This window comes from Nematolebias whitei, chromosome 13, assembly GCF_014905685.2.
Source record: "Nematolebias whitei isolate Nwh7 chromosome 13, NemWhi1, whole genome shotgun sequence".
Taxonomy (NCBI): Eukaryota; Metazoa; Chordata; class Actinopteri; order Cyprinodontiformes; family Rivulidae; genus Nematolebias; species Nematolebias whitei.
The window spans coordinates 7342501-7364197 of record NC_056510.1 but is presented as its reverse complement, the minus strand read 5'-3'; the positions used below and the strand labels follow the sequence as shown (position 1 = coordinate 7364197).

At 40.9% G+C, this 21697-nt stretch overlaps 1 protein-coding gene across 1 annotated transcript in view; it reads left to right on the top strand.

Moving 5' to 3' along the window:
- LOC119419790 (collagen alpha-3(VI) chain) overlaps positions 1–21697 on the top strand; it is a 99318-nt gene that overhangs the window by 60858 nt on the left and 16763 nt on the right. Inside the window, exons 7-33 of the mRNA XM_037687173.1 lie at positions 2023–2634; positions 2796–3413; positions 5292–5888; positions 8738–9349; positions 9466–9800; positions 9908–9986; positions 10089–10234; positions 10620–10712; positions 10793–10846; positions 13062–13133; positions 13207–13233; positions 13323–13367; positions 13515–13568; positions 17658–17720; positions 17815–17880; positions 17968–18021; positions 18105–18140; positions 18242–18304; positions 18463–18525; positions 18608–18670; positions 18921–18983; positions 19360–19410; positions 19541–19576; positions 19672–19734; positions 20786–20848; positions 21409–21441; positions 21525–21561. Of these exons, the coding sequence (XP_037543101.1) occupies positions 2023–2634; positions 2796–3413; positions 5292–5888; positions 8738–9349; positions 9466–9800; positions 9908–9986; positions 10089–10234; positions 10620–10712; positions 10793–10846; positions 13062–13133; positions 13207–13233; positions 13323–13367; positions 13515–13568; positions 17658–17720; positions 17815–17880; positions 17968–18021; positions 18105–18140; positions 18242–18304; positions 18463–18525; positions 18608–18670; positions 18921–18983; positions 19360–19410; positions 19541–19576; positions 19672–19734; positions 20786–20848; positions 21409–21441; positions 21525–21561 (4098 nt within the window). The remainder of the gene's footprint in view (positions 1–2022; positions 2635–2795; positions 3414–5291; positions 5889–8737; positions 9350–9465; positions 9801–9907; positions 9987–10088; positions 10235–10619; positions 10713–10792; positions 10847–13061; positions 13134–13206; positions 13234–13322; positions 13368–13514; positions 13569–17657; positions 17721–17814; positions 17881–17967; positions 18022–18104; positions 18141–18241; positions 18305–18462; positions 18526–18607; positions 18671–18920; positions 18984–19359; positions 19411–19540; positions 19577–19671; positions 19735–20785; positions 20849–21408; positions 21442–21524; positions 21562–21697) is intronic.

Here is a 21697-nt window from a genome sequence, read left to right as displayed (position 1 = left end):
AACAACAAGGCATTGTTGTGTTGGGTATTGGAACCAGAACCTCTGACGCTAGAGAGCTACAGAAAATATCATTTGAGGCTAGGTACGCTCTCTCAGTGACTGAGTACACTGACCTCCTTAGTGCCCAAGAGCAGCTCTTATCTTTAATGAGCACAGTGAAGTTAAGTGCTACACCTTTGACACCAACAGTGACTGGTAAGGTTATGAAACGTTTTACTTTTTAAAATCATAGTTGAACACATCCTGAACTGTGCTAACATACATTTTGCAAAGTTTAGGTGAACTTATCTCTAAATGGAACAAAAGACGGTTCTACCAACAGAAAGATACACTTTTGCTCTTAGGGGTTAGCTTTTATTTTCTGACTCCTATATAGGAGGGGTTTGTTACTAAGACCTAATTATGTGTCCAATCCTGTGTTCCCTAGTGGAAAGAAAGCCAGCAGGAAAGGATTATGTGTTCTTGCTAGATGGATCCGATGGTACCAGAACCCAATTCCCAGCTATGCGAGACTTTGTGGAAAAAGTAGTGAAAACACTCAGTGTGGATGACAAGAAAGACCGCGTCTCAGTGGTTCAGTACAGCAAAGATCCAGCTGTCCAGTTCTATTTTAACACGCATAGAACAAAAAGCCAGATCCTTGACACTGTCAGAGGTTTGAGGCACAAAGGTGGAAGTCCCCTCAATACTGGAGCAGCTCTCCAGTACTTGAAGGATAACATTTTCACTGCCTCTGCTGGAAGCAGGCACTTGCAAAGAGTTCCACAGCTCCTAACATTGCTAAGTGGAGGAAGATCTTCTGATAATATTGACGCACCAGCATTTGCTCTCAAACAGATGGGTGTCCGGATCTTTACAATTGGAAACAGAGGCTCTGACATAAGAGAACTCCAGAGAGTATCCCACAAGCCCAGTTATACTATATCTGTGTCTGAATACAATGACCTTGACAGTGTTGACAAAGTCCTCCAACTTTATACTGATAATGTTACAGTTAATATCGCCTCACAATCTCCCCCCACCCTAGGTATGTATGTCATTAAGGATGTTTTCTAGCTTCTTTTTTTTTTCAAAACAACTTATTTTTATTTTTATTATTATTATTATTTTTAAAATGTTATTTTAACAACTTTTTTTTGTTCTACATTGACAGAAAGTTTACATTTTTACATCTGTCTTTTCCTTAGCATTCTTTAAGCATGATTGTAATACCAGATTTTGACAAATAACTTCTGTAGCTGAAATAATTTTTAGAAGACAAGGAGTTACATGAATACTTAATAATGTTTACATTTTTACCGCTTTACTTTTTCTTCTCATACATGTGGTCTGCTGTTTGCCATCAGGTGTTTTCATCCATTTTTTTTAGTTAAATCTTTACAGAAAATAGATGATGCAAAATGAATGTAGAGCTTGGCGAGTTTAGCTCTGACTTTTATTTATCATTTGTATTGATCTTAAGAACAAAATGAAGGACAAATAGCTAAAAAGTTACCTTTCACAGAAACTAAGTTTCATAACGAGAGAATGTGTTGGTCCTTACCTCACTGTATAATGCATTAATGGTTAAATTAAAGACTTTCTTGTCTTTTAAATTAATACTACTTTGATTTTCTCTCCTGTGTACTGCTACTGTTTTCATCTGAATAGTCAATTTCACGAAAACATCCAAAATACAGTACATGAAATCTTGATCATGATAAGACTTAAATCATTGTGGATTGGCAGCAATCCTCATTCACTGCAAACTGCTGTAAACAAATCACTTTTTTCTGTTGCCTCCTTTGCACTCTGCTGAGTTGCTCTTTCAGTTGCGAGACATGTTTCTAATATGTGTCAACTGTCAACTACAATTAAAGTATGAACCACTTGCTCTGCAGGGCTCTTGCACAAAAATGGCTCGTCACAAAGTCCACAAGCTGCTATCATATGTTGATTTTCAACTGCATAAAATATCTGTTTTTCATATTTATAGCACCTCTAAAACAGAATAACATGTATTTTTTTCTTTCAATTTTTCAGCTGAATCACAGGGCCCTAAGAAGGATATCGTTTTCATTGTTGATGGTTCTGACAATGTTGGACGGGAATTTGCTATCATCCAGGAGTTCATCCGGAGGGTGGTGGACAATCTCAATGTGGGCGAAAACAAGATCCGGATTGGTGTGGTCCAGTATGGCGATTATCCTGACGCTGACATGTTTCTGAATAGCCACACAACAAAAGAAGGTGTTTTGAAAGGCATCAGAGAAATGAGGCAGCGAGGAGGGAGGCAGCGTAATCTGGGCCAGGCCTTGAGGTTTCTAAGGCAGGATGTTATGATACCAGGAAGAGGTAGCAGAAAGCAAGAGGGAGTGCCACAGTTTGCAATCGTTGTATCAGGTGGGCCCTCTACAGATGACATACAACGTGAAGCCAATTCCCTCAAACAATCCAGAGTTATTCCTTTCAGCATCGGCACCAGAGATGTCAACCCGACAGAGCTGCGAATATCGTCATTTGTGTCCGGTTTTGCCTTCACTGTGGATGACCTGCCTGGCTTGTACACAGTCCAAGACACTCTAATCAACAAACTAACAGAGATGTCAGATGACGACATCGCAAGGTTGAGGCCAGAGTTCCCAACTTTTCAGGGTAATTACTTAAATGCATCTCAAGAACAGGCTAGAGTAAATTTGCACATGCTATTGGCCCTACCATGATATATTTAAAACTGTTGGATTTTGTATGTCTATGTGTAACTAAGTAAGCATTAACCACCATTCCTTCCTGTGGTTGTATTCCTTTTTGAACAGTAATCACACCACCACCTGTGACAGGAGATAAGAGGGATGTTGTATTTCTCATTGATGGCTCAACAGCATCACGTAACGAGTTTTCTTCTATCCGAGACATGATAACAAGAGTTGTGGACAAGCTGGATGTAGGATTAGACAGAGTTCGAGTTTCTGTGGTGCAGTACAGTGATGACGCAAACGCAGAATTCCTTCTTAACGAGCACTCATCCAAAAGTGAAGTACGGCAGGCCGTGGGAAGACTTCGAAGCAAAGGTGGAAATCTTCTTAACACAGGTCGTGCTATGGAGTGGGTCAATAGAAACATCTTCCAGAGGTCTGCGGGAAGCCGAGTTGAAGAAGGCGTGCCTCAGTTCCTCATCCTAGTTACAGGTGGAAAATCTTCAGATGATGTATCCCAACAAGCTGACCAGCTCAAGAGAAATCAGGTTGCACCTCTTGCCATTGGTTCGAGGAATGCAGACATGGATGAACTGAGACTGATTTCCCTGAAGCCAGAGCTTGTATACTCTGTTGACAGTTTCCGGCAACTTCCAAGAGTGGAGTCACAACTGCTTAGATCAGTCGAAACAATATCCAGCACTGACATCAGAAGTTATGTTCCAACTGTGGAAATCGGTAAGAAGTTATTTACAATAATGCATTTATATTTAACCCTCAGGTCATATGGGGAAAAGATTTGCCATGTATCTATTTTGGTTCATGTTTTTTCCTTATAATTTACTTATTTTAATGCTATCAGTAAACATGATCATTCCTGACAAAGGCTAAAAACTCTTCTAAAATGTTTTTATTTTGTTTGAATTATCTGAAACACCCCCAAAACCTCCTGGTAAAATTACAGCCCTCTAGTGTCCTTTTGGTGAAACATCGACCATATTGAAATCTATTATAAATGCATTTTTAACTCATATTTGTCATATCATATTATGCATTCCTTTCGGTAATGTTTTTTTTTAAATAATCCATTATCACTATACTTTTGATTTTTATATTACAGTAGTCCCTCGATTATCGCGGTGGATCCGTACCCTGAACTCATGCGATAAGTGAAAAAACGCCGTTTTAAACCTTTCCCACACTCTTGCAATATTCCAAACAATGCTTCTGAACTCTAAACGCTTTAAAAGAGCACAGAATGTCATGATTTCCCTCTCTGTGCCTCCACTACTCTCAGCCACCTGCAGGCACTCTTGGCCATGCCCACTTTCCGCTCTGCACGGAGAGCAGCTGATCAGCTGCAGGAGGAAATTTATCCTGCAGCGGGAGGCACAAAAGTGCAGAAGGAAGCTTTTTCTGTAGCTGTGGGCTGCACAAATGTGCAGCAGGTTCTAAATAATTTTAAATAATTCAATTTAAATACAAATTCCATGCTGATCGTGCGGCTCATCCATCAATCAGCCAATTGTGTGTCATGTCCAACTTTATTTTGAAAAACCGCGATAGAGAGAGTCCGCGAAAAATGAACCGCAACGTAGTGAGGGACTACTGTAGTTCACTGAGTAATGCTTCATTTTTACATTTGAGAACCTCTGTAAAAGTCACCGGCAAAGGGCTGAAAGGTAACTGGAAGAGGCGCATCTTTCATGCCTGGCTGTCAACGTGGAGTCCAGTCGCTCATCTTGTTAAACAAAAGTGTTTTAGGTTGGATGTAACAAGCAAAAACACATTGGCACTGAACGAGTAAAGTATTTAGTTCAAAAGCAGTTCCACAAAGGCCTACATGCAAACTGAAGAATCGGATGCTCCACGGCTCAGGACGGCCGACTCCTTTTGGCTTGAATGAAATCAGGATGTCAGCAGCGGACACATCATGCTGCAAAAGCTCAATGGTCTGTTCTGTCCAAGTAAAAAAAAGAAGCATAAACTGGCATTGTGAACGAGTAAAATGCAAGTGCTTCTAACAAAAGTTTATTAAAACAAATAAAAGCAAACTCTGTGTCTGACCGAATTGTGCAACTCTGACTAAAAACGAGGCATCATTCTTGGCTACTGGTTCTGGAGTTCGGTGGCCAGGATGATCTTCTCAAAACTGAAGACTGGAATTATTTTTTAAATTGTCAACAAAAACAAATTGTGCATACTATCGAAGAACAATACCTTAAAAATGGCCACAAAGTAAATATTTTCTTGCTTTAAAAAAATAAATAAATGTGGAGTTTCTTGTAACTAAAGGCTCTTAAGGAGTTAAGAATTAAAAAAAAAAGTTTTAAAATTGATTTTAAGAGATATAGCGCTCAGAGAATGACTGGTTTGTTGTAGAGAAAATGTAAAAACAAAAAAGAAAAGTATTTTAAAGCAAAATTTTGATTCTTTTACCCTAAGGAATACTTATTGTCTTAAAGTTAAAAGATAGTCTAGGGTTTCATTTTGACTGAAACAGCTGACGCTTGTAACTCTGTTTGTTGATTAGAATTCATTTTCATTTTGACAGCTATAGTGGAAGGATGAACAAACAATATGCATTTTTAAAATAACTTGTACTTGTTTTTGCAGTTACCATTGATCTAGGTAAAAAGGACATCATCTTCCTCATTGATGGCTCGGACAGCACAGGTCCTGATGGGATTGCTCATATTCGAGACTTCATCGTCAGCATTGTCCAACAGCTCAATGTGCAGCCCGATAAAGTGCGAGTGGGTGTCGTTCAGTACGCAGACAGAATGAAAACAGAGTTCTCTCTTAACTCGCACAACAACAAGCAAGCTGTGCTCTCTGCCGTGAAAAGACTTCGTCAGTTGGGCGGACGCTCCTCACTACTGGCTAACGCCATCGACTACGTGTTAGAGAACGAGTTCAAACCAACAGCTGGCGTTCGCCTGTCTGATGCCTCGCAGTATCTTGTGGTCCTCACGGGTGGACCCTCAGCCCAACCAGTCTCCGTCTCTGGGCCTTTGCTTAAGAACAAGAAAGTGAACTGCATTGCTCTTGGAACTGGCAAAGCTGACATAAGTCAGCTGAGACAAATTGCCACAGCCTCCGAAGATGTTCTTAACATTCCTTCATTTCCCAGCCTGCCTGCAACAAAAGAAAGGTTTATAGCCAGACTGAGTGGAACCCCACTGCAAGGTCCAACGGAAATTGACTTTCCTAGTAAGTTGTTTTTATGCATAAGACCCAAATTGTGAAAAAGTTGTGATGTTGTGTAAAATGTAAAAAAAAAATAATCAGAACGCAGTGATTTGCAAATCTCACTAATCCTTATTTTATTAATAATGGAACACAGTAAATGCATCAAATTTACCTTTTAAAATATGGATTTCTGTATTTGATGGCAGAAACAAACTTGTTTCTCTCTGTGAAGCATCTCCTCTTCTTTTAACAACAGTCTGTAAAAGTCAGGACCCGAGTAGACCAGTTCTTGGAGGTTTTGTAGGACCTGAGAAGACCAGTTGTTGGAGGGTTTGGAGGACTGGAGGAGACCAGTTGTTAGAGGTTTTGGAGGACCTGAGGAGACCAGTTGTTGGAGGGTTTGGAGGACTGGAGGAGACCAGTTCTTCGAGGTTTTGGAGGACCTGAGGAGACCAGTTGTTGGAGGTTTTGGAGATCCTAAAGAGACCCATTGTTGGAGGTTTTAGAAGAAATGCCGTCCCCATCTGGTTTGATGGAGAACTCTAGCTGTTCATCAGTTCTTAGTCTTCTTTGCTTGATTAGAGCAGATGTTGTTGGTCCAGAGAAGACGGCAGAGGTTCTGGATGGTGTTCACATCTGGCTTCTTCTTTGACTGATAGAGCTTTAAGCAACAGCTGTGGATGAACTGTGTTTACAGACAATGATCTGTGGAAGTCGTCCTGAGCCAAGAACAGAACCAGACCTGGTTTTCATGCAGTGGTCCCTAAGGACCCAAAGATCACGACCATCCCGTATAAGCATTCAGCCTCATCCTTTGAGCTCAGGTTTCTACAGATTCTTCTAATCTGTTGATCAGATTATGAACTGGATATTATTCTAAAATGTTTTCTCAGACTGGTGAACCTTTGCCCATCTTTACTTCTAAAAGTCTCTCTTTTTATACTCCGTCCTCTGACTGACCTGTTGATAATTGACCTCATTAGCTACAAAATGCTCCACCAGCTGTTTGTTAGACGGACCACTTATCTTTACAGCCCTTGTTGCTGCGGTACAACTTTTTTGAGACGTATTGCTGCCATAAAAATTCAAAATCACCATTTTTTTTTCCAGAGTAAAATTTTCTAGTTTCAACTTTTGATATGCTTTCTATAATCCAATGTGAGTGAAAATATGGGTTTATGTGAATTGCAAATCATTTAAATTTGTTTATATTTACATTTTAAAAACAACATTCTAACTTTTTCAAAATTTTGTTTGCAATTCATATCTGCATGATTAGAGAGGGAATGCACATGACTGCACTGAAAATATTCCAGGATTTGGTTAAGGTCTACTGAGTGGAATAAAAAAAAACTCTTGACTGAATGAGAATGCAGATTATATGATGAGCAACTTCAAAGCACAGAAAGCATAAACAACATTTTAAAAAAGTGTTCAACCGACTGTGCCAAGAGATTGACCAGTCATGGATTAGGAACGTTACAGATCTTTATATCTGAAACGTTTTTGCTTGTATGTGATGAAAAAAAATAAAAGATGTTCTTTATAGTCTGTAATGTAGACAAATAGTCAAAAGTAAGTTGGACAATGATCCGAGCAACTGTCCTTTTGTCTGTGAGGCCTGTTGTCGCAGGTCCTTTTTGCAAGGGTTCACCAGTCCAGAGGGGTTGTTGAATGTGTGTGGGACCAAGTGAGATGTTGAGGAGCAGAGTTAAGCAGGGAGACAGGGAAAGAGCTGTTCATAAATCTTGTAGTATTGATGCTCCTGTAGTGCCTCCCAGAGGGAAGGAGGATAAACAGTCTGTGCACTTCCTGTAGATGTCTTCAGTGGCAAGAAGGAAGGCTCCAACTCCAATGCTGGGTGGTTTTCACCCCATTCTGCAATACCTTCTGGTCCAAAACAGAGCCGTTCCCATAGCAGACTGTAATACAGTTGGTTATCAGTTGGGGTCTGAGATGGTGTAGAGGTAGGGCAGCCAACGTGGGACCAGAAAATCACAGTGCAATTCCCCGCTATGCCCACAAGTCATGATGACCCTGAGCAAGACACCAGGTCCCTAATTGTGCCCCAGGTGCCTACACAGCTGCCCACTGTTCCACCTGGGTGTATCTCGTGTATGATGAGTTAAATGCAGAGAACTAATTTCATCATTGAATGGCAACATATAATGATGACAACACATAGCATTTACTTACTTAGGATGCTCTTATTATTGCAGCAATACAAGTTTGTCAGGATGTCTGAAGAGAGACGGTTACAGATACAGATAATGATACAGAAAAGGAATTGTCTTGTTCCAAAGAGTAAAGTCAGCCTTGAGATCATTTTTAGCTGACTCAAAGCTGTGCTTACATGTCATTGATGGCTCAGTGGATTCTATAAAATGATTGCACCCGTGTGCAAAATGTCAGCAGGTCAAAAGACTGTTTGAGTCACAACCAGAATGTTGATTAGGTTTCCTTTATTCCCTAATCTTATAAAGAAAGTCTAAATTCTGCCAGGCATACAGGCTTTGCTCTGCAATTGTTCCTGGTATAGAAACAAAGTACAAATAAGTATTAGGAAACAAGAGATTCAGTCCAGATTTGGACATTTTTAATGTCAGTGGTCTACGGACTCTTTGATAGGTGGAACACATCCCTCTGGAGATCAACATCATTATATTAAAAAATGATAGTGTCTTGTTATACCACCAGTCCTGCAGTGCGCATATTGATGAATACTTTGCCACTCAGGAAGGGTGTCAGAGCTTCAAAATCCAAAGCAGAAATGATACATTCCCTCTCTGAGCTTGTATTTCAATTGTGGCCTATTGATTTTCTCAGTATCAACATATTTTTCATTCTACCTTTATGTCTTTTCTTTTTAGCCGAAGGACAAATCCCATCTAAAAGAGCTGATATTGTTTTTCTCATGGATGGATCTAACAACTTGGGCCGAAAGAACTTCAACGAAGTCAGAGACTTCATAATCAACCTGATCGATCTGTTCTACACAGAGAGAGATGACCTGCGAATTGGCATCGCACAGTACGCCACAGATGTGGTTGATGGCTTTTTCCTGAACACATACAAGAACAGGGATGATGTTCTAAATGCCATTGGTGAAATAGAGTACAAGGGTGGAGTCAGAATCAACACTGGCGCTGCCATTCGCCACATTGGAGATGTTCATTTAACGAAGGCGAAAGGCAGCAGGATTGAAGAAGGTGTTCCTCAAATCCTCATGGTCGTGACTGGAGGTCGCTCATCAGATGACAGCAAGTCGGCCGTCCTGGGTCTGAAAAACAAACGCGTAAGGGTTTTCGCTGTGGGAGTCGGTGACATTTTGAGCGAGTTGGAAAGCCTGGCAAGCTCGACTTCCACTGTTGCCCGAGCCGATACCTTTCAGGGGCTTTCAGAGCTCAATGAGCAAATCCTGGAGGCTTTGGATGATGAAGTAAAGGGGACGGTGTGTGATGATCAGCAACAAGCGATTAAAAGTGAGAAAAATACTTTATTATAGTTAAGCTGTTTAAGATCAAACTTCTTCATGGATTTAAGAGTGTTTTCAGACGTTCAACAAAAATACCTAAAGTACTATGATCCTGTTTTACAGCCTGCAACATCGAGGTGTTGGTAGGCTTTGATGTGTCAGGGCAGAACATCTTCAATACTCAGACTAACCTTCAGAGCAAGATGGGCGCCATTCTGCAGAGGATTTCCAAAATGACACCGATCAGTTGCTCGGGTGGGGGCAATCCCTCGGTGCAAATGGGTATTCTGGCCTTGGATTCTGCCTCTGCGGCTGTGCAGTTGGACTTCACAGACAATCCTAATGTGCTGTTTGAGGCCTTCAAAGACCTGCGGAGTCGCGGTCCCTTTATCCTCAATGGTCGGACAATCTCAGCCTATAAAGACAGGTTCAAAGTCAGACAGGATGAGACCATCAAGGTTGGTTTTAGAAACCGTTCAAACTGGAGATGTCTCAAGCAATCTCTGATCTACATTTACCAATAAAAAAAAACTAAAGTTTATGCATTTTATTTTTAATTCTAAAGGTTGTTATTCATCTGACTGATGGTCTTGATGCCCCATATGCTGAAATGAAAAGACAAGTTGAGGAGCTTCATCTGTCAGGTAAAAAGATACAGCTGAAATGTCCAACAGCTGGCTTCACATAGAGCTCTCACGCTTAAACATAGCTAGGATAAGTAGGTTTATGAACTTCATCCTAAACAGGAGTAAACAGCTTCATTCTGGTTGGACTGGAGCGGGCGCAGAAGTTTGAGGAGGCTCTGTTGTTGGAGTTTGGTCGTGGCTTCAGGTACACCAGACCATTAAGACTCAATGTCATGGACCTGGACTATGAGCTCGTTGAGGAACTGGTGAGCAACAGTAATTTACATCCAACTTAGATCTTTTAATTATCTTGTGTTTATTAAAATATGAAACATTTGGTAATTATCCAGTATTTCCCCATCTTGTAGCCCCTAATGACCCTCAGATGATGGGGAGTGAGATTAATCTGCATATAAATTAGGTTTAAATAAAGGAAGCATCTTGAGCAGCCTTATTCCTAGAACTCTACACTAAATTGTCTCTATGTGTCCTTGTGATGGACTGTCCAGGGTGTCCCCTGCCTCTCACACAATGAGCACTGGAGGTAGACACCAGCTACCCTACAACCCAGAAATTAAAAGTATTGCAAAGAAAATGTACGACTGAAAATCTACATCAACTTCCTAAAAAATACTTGTTTTACCCATTCAGGACAATGTTGCAGAGAGGGAGTGCTGTGGAGTGCCGTGCAAATGCACTGGTACGAGAGGAGACAGAGGAGCTGTTGGACTGCTAGGACTTAAGGCAAACTTAACTCCTAAATTAAAATACATTTCTATAATAACGCTTTTTTGCCAAGCTAACATGTTTAATTTGTCTTTTAGGGTAGTCCAGGATTACCAGGAAGCCCAGGACATCCTGGTGATGAGGGTGGGCCTGTAAGTTTGATGCTCTGATTTTATTTACCATCTTTTTGTTTATGTAGATCCTGTTCAGTGACCATGTCAAGATAGCTTATTCTGCCGTGAAAAGCAATTTGCAGTGTGTAATGTACAGTGGTGGGGAATCATTAGGGCCTTCTACACCTTCAGAGAAGGCGTGCATTTAAATAGCTATATTTAACATTTTATTGAATGTTTATTTGATATACATATACAACATATATATATATATATATGTTGTAGTTTATCTTATTTTCTGTAAACTACTTTGCAGTTGAACTGGAAACCTTGTAATTCATGAAAATCTAATTGTCCAATCAGATTATTTTAAATTTGTGTCTCCAGGCAGAAACGTGTTTGAAGGTTGTTTCTCATTGGTCAGGACTTCACTGTCAGGAGAGAAGGCTGAGTTCAGTCAGAGTCTCTACAGGATGAGTTTGTTTAATAACCGACTGAACTGGACTAATCAATCACAATGTTGATGTAGAGTGGGTGGGACCAAAACATGCAGCTGTACGCCTTCAAGAATCCATTTTTGTGACCGTGTGAAGATTTGTGATGCATTCAGTTGCAACCTGTAAATTCAAAAAGCCACACTGAAATGGTAGTTGCTCTGAAAGAATGACGATTAAATATCACATTTAGGTTTACATTCATGATTTTCAAAATAAGAGTTGTGTTTTTGGTTTTAGCACATAATAGATTTTTTAAAGAAACAGTAAGCAATGTTGATAGCTATTAAAATTCAGTTTTAATTATTAAAATTACACGTTGTACTTAGCATAAGACCGAGTGAGCTGGAGGGATAGAAGCGAATGGACGTTTTCAGGTGGGTTGTTCCTGTGACACCATACGTCAGATGTTGTACCTGATTAATAAAAAGGGGGAAGTACCCTCTTTTAAGTGAGTTTACAAAATGTAAAGCTAAATTGTCAAAATCAGAAAGTGACTTTGTAGAGTTGTCAAAATTATTGTTTAGTGAGTTGCAACAATATATTATTCAACCTGAAGGCATGGGTCTTGTAGTCACAACTTGCTACTGGTGGACAGATACAACCTTTAGCAAAGCGCTCAGATAATTTTGTCGATCAAGAGCATTGCACCAAACTAGAGATTGAGTTTAGAAGTTTGGGATTGACACACCAAACCACTGACCGTGACTCATCATCAAAGCCTTCAGAACTGAGACGTTATGCTTTAGGATGGTGGCAGTCAGGAAACAAGGAAGTGCATTTGGTCGGTACCCAGGCACAGACTTGAGTTTGATTTAGCAGGACAACCTGCATGAAAAATCAATCCATGGCCAGAGTCAGAATCATTTTTATTGCCATGTATATTTGCATTTACAAGAATTTAATTCAGTGTCTCGGTGCAACATAAATATAGAGTTTTGCATGCTTATACATATGTACACAATAAACAGTCCCTTTAAGACCTGAGCCTTGTTAGTGAGGAATGTAGCAGATGGGAAAAAGCTGTTTCTGTGGCTGGAGGTTCTGGTCCTCATGGTCCGCAGCCTCCCGCCAGAGGGGAGCAGTTTAAATAGAGGATGACCATGGTGGGAGGGGTCGGCAGCAATCTTTCTTGCACGCTTCAGTGTCCTGGCGGAGTACAGATCCTGCAGAGATGACCGGTTGCAGTCGACCATCTTTTCAGTAGTCCTGGTGATGCCTTGCAGCCTGCCTCTGTCCTTGGTGGTGGCAGCAGCAGTGATGGAGGAGGTGAGGAGATGGACTCAGTGATGGCGGTGTAGAGGTGTGGAAGAAGGGGCACCAAAAAATAGGTATTCAGGCAACAAGAGGGCACATCCAGTACAGGAGGCCAAGAAGAGTAATAAACAGATAAATGGAAACTTGAGACCACACCAGAAACCTTATTGCTCTTTGTACTTCCTCTAAAAAGTCAAGTTTGTTGATTACTTTGTGCTCCACCAATGCGTTGGTACAGACAATCTGAGGAACTGACGAAATCCTTCAATCGGTGGTGGTGGCAGACTGTTGTTCTGGGTATTTTGGGGTAAACAATGGCATGTGTTGCTGGACAGGAAATGAATACAATGCTGATTTTATGGAGTCATGTATCACTTTTAGCAGGAATCTCACAACACCACTTTCAACTACCAGAGGAAAGTTGCCAGCATGAGGAATAAACGTGGAGCACGAGTTCTGACGTTAGATGCCCGATCGTCATTTGTCCATTTGTGTAATTACAGGGAGAACGAGGACACCCTGGTGTGAATGGTACTCAAGGTTTCCAGGGATGTCCTGGACCAAGAGGTCTCAAGGTAAGATTTATGGAAGTTTTATTGTCCAGATTGAAATAAAACACTAACATTAAATCCTCTGTCTTCTGTTTAGGGCTCTCGTGGATTCTCAGGAGAAAAGGTGAATTATTTTTCTCTTAATAAAAAGACACAAGTTGTAAAAAACAAACAAAACAAGAAATAACCCAACCAACTGCTGCTTCATTGCAGGGTGAGTTAGGAGAACTTGGACTTGATGGCATCAACGGACAGGAGGTAAACATGTCACACATTTAGTTTCTTTAACGAGATGACATAAAAATATGTTTAACCCACTGAATAAATTTATTTTTATTTGTGTAACAAAACTTGTAATTTGTACAAGATTGTGAACCTAAGCTGGTGTCTTCAACTTGTCTGCAGGGTCAAAGTGGAGTTGCTGGACCTCCTGGAGACAGAGGAAGTCCCGGCAGGAGAGTAAGAGAAATAGGATAAAGTCTTTAACTGTCTTAGCTGTATCCTGGTCTTCTTCTTTCAGCTGTTCCCTCCTCAGGGTCTCCACAGCGAGTGATCCTCCTCCTTCTCACTCTGTCCTCTGTGTCTTTTGTCTTCACTCCAACTACCTCCATGTCTTCTCTAACTGCATCCACATATCTCCTCTTTGTCCGTTTCCTGGCAGCTGCTTTTCTAACATCCTGCTACTAATACACTGCCCCTCCTCTGGAGATGTCCAAACCACCGTCCTCCCTCTGGGACAATGGTTTGGACATGTCAAAACCACCTCAGTCTGGACTCTCTAATTTTATCTCCCAGTTGTTCAACCTGTGCTGCACCTCTGATGATCTCATTCATAATCTTATCCATCCTTGTCACTCCTATGGAGAACCTCAACTTCTTAATATCTGTCACTTCCAGTTCTGTCTCCTGTCTTTTTCCATGTCTCTGTCTCCAAATCCTTCAACAAAGCTGGTCTCACCACTGCCTTATAAACTTTTCCTTTGATCATTGCTGCCACTCTTTTGTCACTTCCTACCTGGACTCGTCACCTCTTTACCACATTCCCCAATTTCCTGATCAGTGGACCCCAAGTCCTTGAAGTTCTGCACCTTTGTAACCTCTGCTCCTTGTAGATCCACTGTTTAACGGGCATCCCTCTCATTCACACATGTACTCTGTAGAGCAGTTACCAGGTACTATACAAAGTTACAATAGCAGTAAGATAATAAAAGTACAAAAGAGAAAATACAATAACATGTGGGTTGATGAAGTAACAACATAGCAATAATTATAATGTACATATAAAGGAAAGGTATGGTGTGGTTAAAGGTCAGTATAACTTATTGTAAGATATATGGGCTGGTCATAAAATTAGAATATCATGAAAAAGTTTATTTCAGTAATTCCATTCAAAAAGTGAAACTTATATATTATATTCATTTATTATACACAGACTAACATATTTCAAATGTTTAAATTTCTTTTAATGTTGATGATTATAACTGACAACTAATGAAAACCCAAAAATTAGTATAGCAGAAAATTAGAACATTACTTACGAACAATTTTAAAAACAAGGGATTTTTAGAAATGTTGGCCAACTGAAAAGTATGAGCATGTACAGCTCACAATACTTAGTTGGGGTTCCTTTTGCCTGGATTACTGCAGCAATGTGGTGTGGCATGGAGTGGATCAGTCTGTGGCACTGATCAGACGTTATGAGAGCCCAGGTTGCTCTGATAGTGGCCTTCAGCTCTTCTGAATTGTTGGGTCTGGTGTATCACATCTTCCTCTTCACAATACTCCATAGATTTTCTATGGGGTTAAGGTCAGGTGAGTTTGCTGGCCAATTAAGAACAGGGGTACCATGGTCCTTAAACCAGGTACTGGTAGCTTTGGCACAGTGTGCAGGTGCCAAGTCCTGTTGGAAAATGAAATCAGTATCTCCATAAAGTTGGTCAACAGCAGGAAGCATTAAGTGCTCTAAAACTTCCTGGTAGACGGCTGCGTTGACCTTGGACCTCAGAAAACACAGTGGACCAAGACCAGCAGATGACATGAAACTCCAAACCATCACTGACTGGAAACTTGACACTGGACCTCGAGCAGCGTGGATTCTGTGCCTCTCCTCTCTTCCTCCAGACTCTGGGACCTTGATTTCCAAAGGAAATGCAAAATTTACTTTCATCAGAGAACATAACTTTGGACCACTCAGCAGCAGTCCAGTCCTTTTTGTCTTTAGCCCAGGTGAGACGCTTCTGACGCCGTTTCTTGTTCAAGAGTGGCTTAACACAAGGAATGTGACAGCTGAACCCCATGTCTTGCATACGTCTGTGTGTGGTGGTTCTTGAAGCACTGACTTCAGCTGCAGTCCACTCTTTGTGAATCTCCCCCACATTTTGGAATGGGTTTTGTTTCACAATCCTCTCCAGGGTGCAGTTATCCCTTATTGCTTGTACTCTTTTTTCTACCACATCTTTTCCTTCTCTTCACCTCTCTATTAATGTGCTTGGACACAGAGCTCTGTGAACAGCCAGCCTCTTTAGCAATGACCTTTTGTGTCTTGCCCTCCTTGTGAAAGGTGTCAATGGTCGTCTTTAGGACAACTGTCATTCAGCAGTCTTCCCCATGATTGTGTAGCTACAGAACTAGACAGAGACCATTTAAAGGCCTTTGCAGGTGTTTTGAGTTAATTAGCTGATTAGTGTGGCATCAAGTGTCTTCAATATTGAACCTTTTCACAATATTCTAATTTTCTGAGGTACTGAATATGGGGTTTTCATTAGTTGTCAGTTATAATCATCAACATTAAAATAAACATTTGAAATATATCAGTCTGTGTGTAATGAATGAATATATGTGGTGGATAGCTAGGACTGCATTCACAGGAACACCTCATCCACACAGAGACTGAGGCCAAACACAATAGAACAGTCGTCAGATTTAATTAAGCACAATCCAACTTCCATACATCTTGGTGTACGTTGATAGGTCGCTTGTAGTTTGTCTTATTCTCTAGAGCCTGTCTCTGAATCTGTCTGTTATCTGAAATAAACGCAATATAACCGAGAAGACTGAATCAAGCACATGGTAACTTGAGGCTTAGCTTCCACTTACATGAATGTTAGCAAGTTAGAACAGTAAAACCCTACATGACATTCCCACACAAGTGATGCCAACATGCTAACATATATTAGCGCTGAAATTCACCGCTTAATTTGCAGATTAGCCATTTCATTCGCATATGAAATAACTAAATAGCAGTTGTTGCCAACTATAGCTCACCTTTACCACAAACGCAGACGAGCATCAATGTAAAAAGAACCAGAATCACAGTGAAAAACTTATATATTCCCAAGGACCCCTTAGTTGTCCAACAAGGTGCCTAATGTAAAAAACACTGACTTCAGCACTAAACAGATCCTGCTCTGAACATGCAGTTAAACTAGGGAATTTATTACAATATACAGGTTTCACTTTTTGAATGGAATTACTGAAATAAATAAACTTTTTTATGATTTCTAATTTTATGACCTGAACATTCCAGTATATCTGAGCATAATAAGGATCATAGATCTGCTGTGGTGAGTGTCATGGTCTTGTAACCCTGAAGCTTGAGGTTTGTGTCCAGGTTGCATCAGGAACATCCGGCGTACAGCAATTGCCAAGAGTGTGGAAACAAAATGTAGAAGATTAAAGCTGTATTAATGTAGCATGGTCATGGATCAGGACCAAAATAACAAAATCCTGGATTTGGGGGGCTCAGCCTTAGAGACAGGAGGAGGAGCTCCGTCATCCTGGGGGAGCTCAAAGTAGAGCTGCTGCTCCTCTGGAGTCAGTTGAGGAGGTTCATCTGATGTGGACGCCTCCCTTTGGAGGTGTTTTGGTCATGTTCCACTGGGAGGAGACCCCGGGGCAGACCCAGAACTCTCTGCATGGATCATAGATCCTCTCTGGGAACACCTCAGGGTCCTCCAGGAGGAGCTGGAGAATGTTGCTGGGGAGAGGGAGGTCTGGGTTTCTGAAGGTAGAAGATGGAGATGGAGGAGTACAGGGTTCATACTCTCTGCAGCAGAGTACACGCAAAACATGTTTATGAAGTGGAAAAACTCCCACAGATTTAATTTAAAAAACACTAACATTTGTCAAACAGACCCATCACAACACTCGCAAACAGAAAAGTAACATTTAAACACCTTTTTTAATTTATTTATTTTTTTAATCAAATTTAAACAACAAAAACAGACTTTTCATGCCTTTAAAACAGCTTAAAGGTCCTGGAGCTACAAACAATTAATATCTGAACCAGCAACCACAGAAATACTGACGCTATTAAAAAAATTACCAGTGTTTTGAGGATGTTCACTACAATTAAATGATAAATAACACCAGTTTCACTTGGCTGCACAGACTTATCCTGAATGTTTGGATGTTTCTTTTCAACATGAGGTCAAGTCAGTTGTGCATTTGGCTGATGAAGGTGGAGGAACTGAAGAGCTTGACAGCTTTTATTTCAATCAAACCAAGCATCTACACAATACTAATAAATTGTATTTTTGTTCTTTTTAGGGTCCTAAAGGCATCAAAGGACAAGCAGGAGACATTGGACAAAGAGGACTCAGAGGAGACCCTGTTAGTGATGGGTTTACTTTTTAATAATCAAAGTGGATTTCTTTGTATTTGCTGCTTTAGTCATGTTTTCGTCGTGTTGTCATCTGTCCAACAGGGAACGAGCGGGCGGGACAACAACCGAGAAGGACCTAAAGGAGATCCTGGTGATGCTGGACCGGTGGTAGGACACCCTGAGCTTCAAAACCCTTTAAACGTATTTCATCAGTCCTATTTGAAAGGTGGAGTTCTAACTGTTTTAAAATGACAGGGTGTCCCTGGTGAGGATGGAAGGAAAGGAGCTCCTGGACAACTTGGAAGAAATGTAAACTACCCTTTGTTCTGCTTTAAATCACTTTTAATCCCTAATTTCCCCTTTTTCTAAAACCAAAACTGTTTTGTTATTAGGGACTGGATGGCAGAAGAGGCCCACCTGGACCACCTGTAAGTCTCTTCTAATGATGTCAGGAATCATTTCAGCCTCATCGGAGTAACTTTAGTCACGACGCTGGCAACAACCGTGACTCTTCCTTGATTTTGTTAAGGGACGCGCCGGACCCTCGGGAGACGCAGGTCAGAAGGGCCAGCTGGGTGTTGCAGGATCCAGAGTAAGTTTGTTCCTCTCCTCAACATTTAGGAAATCATATCTGGTCAAATACACAAACCAAGCCTTCCCCACGGCCACTTGTATGATTCGTCAGTTGAATCTACGTTTGCTGATTTCCAAACTCCTAAATGAAACAAATTTCTGTTTGTCCCTTTCAAGGGTTCAAGTGGACCAATCGGCACAAAAGGACAAAAAGGAGAAGACGGGAACCCCGGGCCGAGGGTGAGTGAACCGAATTGGGTCACTTTCTATAAAAAGACAAACCTGCAAATAAACTCTGCTGTCGTCATGTTTCATGGTCCAGGGTCGCGGAGGAGACCCAGGTCAAATTGGAGACAAAGGTCGACGAGGACCTCTTGGGCGTAAGGTACTGACCGAGACTGGAAGTGACTCGTCTCGTGCTCTTGTTTTATTTCTAAACACATGACTCTGAGCTGAGTTCTCTCATGTCGCTCCACTCGGAGCCTCTTTGAGCAAACAGGAAGGAGCAGCTGAAGATTTAAGGTCCTGCCTGCAGAAGAAGCAGATGGCCTTTATTAAATGCGCAGAACCCAAAGAAACGTTTCACGCATCGTTTTATTCTCATTCCGAGTCTGTTTCTCGTTGTTTCTTCGCAGGGCGAGCCAGGAGAGCCAGGAATCAAGGGTGACGTCGGGCCCTCGGGCCCCCGTGGAGAGCCTGTAAGAATGAAACTACATTCCTGACCCCCATGAAGCCGCTGTGTGTGAAACTGTTTGAAACAACCAAAATAAACGCTGGTAATAATTTAGTCACATTGATACGACGACCTCAGCTGGAGCGGAGCTTCGGACAGGCCCAGGTCGACGTCTGAGGACCACTTTCTCCAGTCCAGTCTTGAATTACGTTCCTAATATTCATTAGAAAAGATGTGGTGTGTTTTACTCAAAGACTATTTCCCCTGTGAGATAAACTGGTTCTCATTCAGAGGAAAACGTACGGTAACATCTAGATGTTTGAGAGCCTGCGCAGCTTCTAACCAAGACAAAGTTTACTGCTTTTATTTTTATTTATTTAATGGGCCTGTTTTCCTTCCAGGGTCAAGATGGTAGAGATGGTGCTGGTACTCCAGGTCCAAAAGGAAAAAAGGTAAATGACCTTTTATATTGAAGATGTTGTGTCAGAAAAGAATATAAATACATCTGAAGTACTGAGGATAGTAAAAAGCACTGATTCTGTTCTAATACATTTATCAATAAATATTTGTTGTTCCTTTAAGGGTGATATAGGTTTCCCTGGATACCCTGGACTAAAGGTAATAAAGGTTTAAATCTGTTGATCAAAGCTGCACAAGCAGGGAATTGATTTACTTCTGGATTCTGATTGTTTGCTTTCATTTGCTCCTCTCAGGGCGAGGCCGGAGGTTCTGGCACTCTAGGCGGACCTGGATCCAGAGGAAACCAGGGACAACGAGTAAGACGTTCATCCACGTTTACGTTCCAGCAGTGAAATCCTGACAGTGTTGTCCCAAACATCTGCATTAATACTTGAATAGTTTCAGCCGAGGCTTAATTTGTAAACTGATCAATGCTGGAACACAAATAACGGGCGAGCCAGTGTGTGTGTATGGGGGGGTCAGAAAATTTTGAATAAAGAAAATGCAATTTCCTGCATTTTGGTGTATTTTAACAGGTTTTAAACATCTATGTTTACTTACATTTGTAAACACTCCGCTTCTGTCAAGCATCCTACCCCCCCTCTTTTCACCCACACCACTCGCCCGCTCCAGCTTCATTCTCCACTGCCTTCAGGTTCTTCAATTCTTGGTTGTCCAACTAAGGACAACAAGAAGCCTTTATTTAATGAAAGTGACTTGGACTGTCTTTTCGACATTTTTGATCGCTGTTATTTTGACAAATTAGCACTGTTGTTTTGATATGTAAAGCGAATAATACATTTCTCTCGTATTTTTAATAAATAATAAAAATGTTATTAATGACCCACTTAAACTGTCAAACTGATTTGCAATTTAGTTGTGCTGTTTAATTATATTTTTGATTTTTTTTAAATGAAATTACTTGATGACTTTGGACTTTTAGGGGCAGAGATTTTTTTAAGGCTATTATGTTTAAAATTAGTGTTTATGTAATAATTTTCTGTTTACATATCCAATATAAGTTTTATTTATTCAAGGCAGTAATATTTGTTCATAACTTTATTATTAGTAAGTCTGAGAGTTGTTAGATCCAAGCAAACAGTTACTGGAATGCATCCTGTCAAAATGACTAATTAATAATTGTCCTGTCAATGGGATTTACCTGTCTAAATAAAGGTTGAATGAAAAATAAGAGTTCCCGGATCCTGCAGGATCCTGCTCAAATTAAGCCCTGGTTTCAGCTCACCAACATCCTGGACACCATGCGTCAGTCTTTGCTGTCCGTGCATCAAAGTTAAAGGCTTAAAGTGATACTGACACCCAAATTCTGTTAAATGTGAACAATGTGTCTGTTTTGATACTTTCCAGGGTGTCTCTGGGAACATTGGTCCATCTGGACAGAAGGGAGAAGTTGGATATCCTGGGCCTTATGTGAGCATCCTAACACTTCTGCTACACATTGTGCAATCTAAACTGAGATGGGTTCGGCTGCCTGTGACAACTTGGTGACTATTTATAGAAAAGATTAGTTGCACAAATATTTTGAACTCGTTCAAAGTTCAAGACACAAGTCTGCGAGCCTCTGACGAAACTGCAAATGTTTAGAGGCAACATGGAGACTCCAGCAGGAGCACCGTTCACCAACGAGTCAGCCCAGCAATATTACTTATAGACCAGTGTTATAGACCAGGGGTCCTCAGTCCTGGTCTTTGAGGGCCACTCTCCTGCATGTTTTAGTTTGCATGCTTCCCTGCTCCAACACACCTGATTCAATTGTTGAATAAATTCTGTGTTCTGCAGAGGCCTGCTGATCACACACTGATTTAAAAGAGGCGTGCTGAAGCAGAGAAACATCCAACGCATGCAGGGTAGTGACCCTCCAAGACCAGTGTTAAGGACCACTGTAATAGACCATGACCAAAGGCTGGTGTAGAGCTTGATGTCCATCCATCCTTTGTTTTCTGTTAATGCTGTTGTTTTTGCTCCCACAGGGTGCCAAAGGACCAAGAGGACCAGGTGTTGTGGTAAGCTCTTGTGTTTTTGCTTTAAATTTCACTGACTACAAAGAAAAATACTTAAAAGTGTTGATGTCTTTTTAACCTTTCAGCAATGTGACCTGGTCAAGAAGATCAGAGACAACTGTCGTAAGTATATTTGATGAGTTCTGTGTGTTTTTGTCCACCGCCACTGAGTGAAGAGGGAAATTGGAAAAACTCTCCATCTATCATGTGCCTACATTTATATATATATATATATATATATATATATATATATATGTAT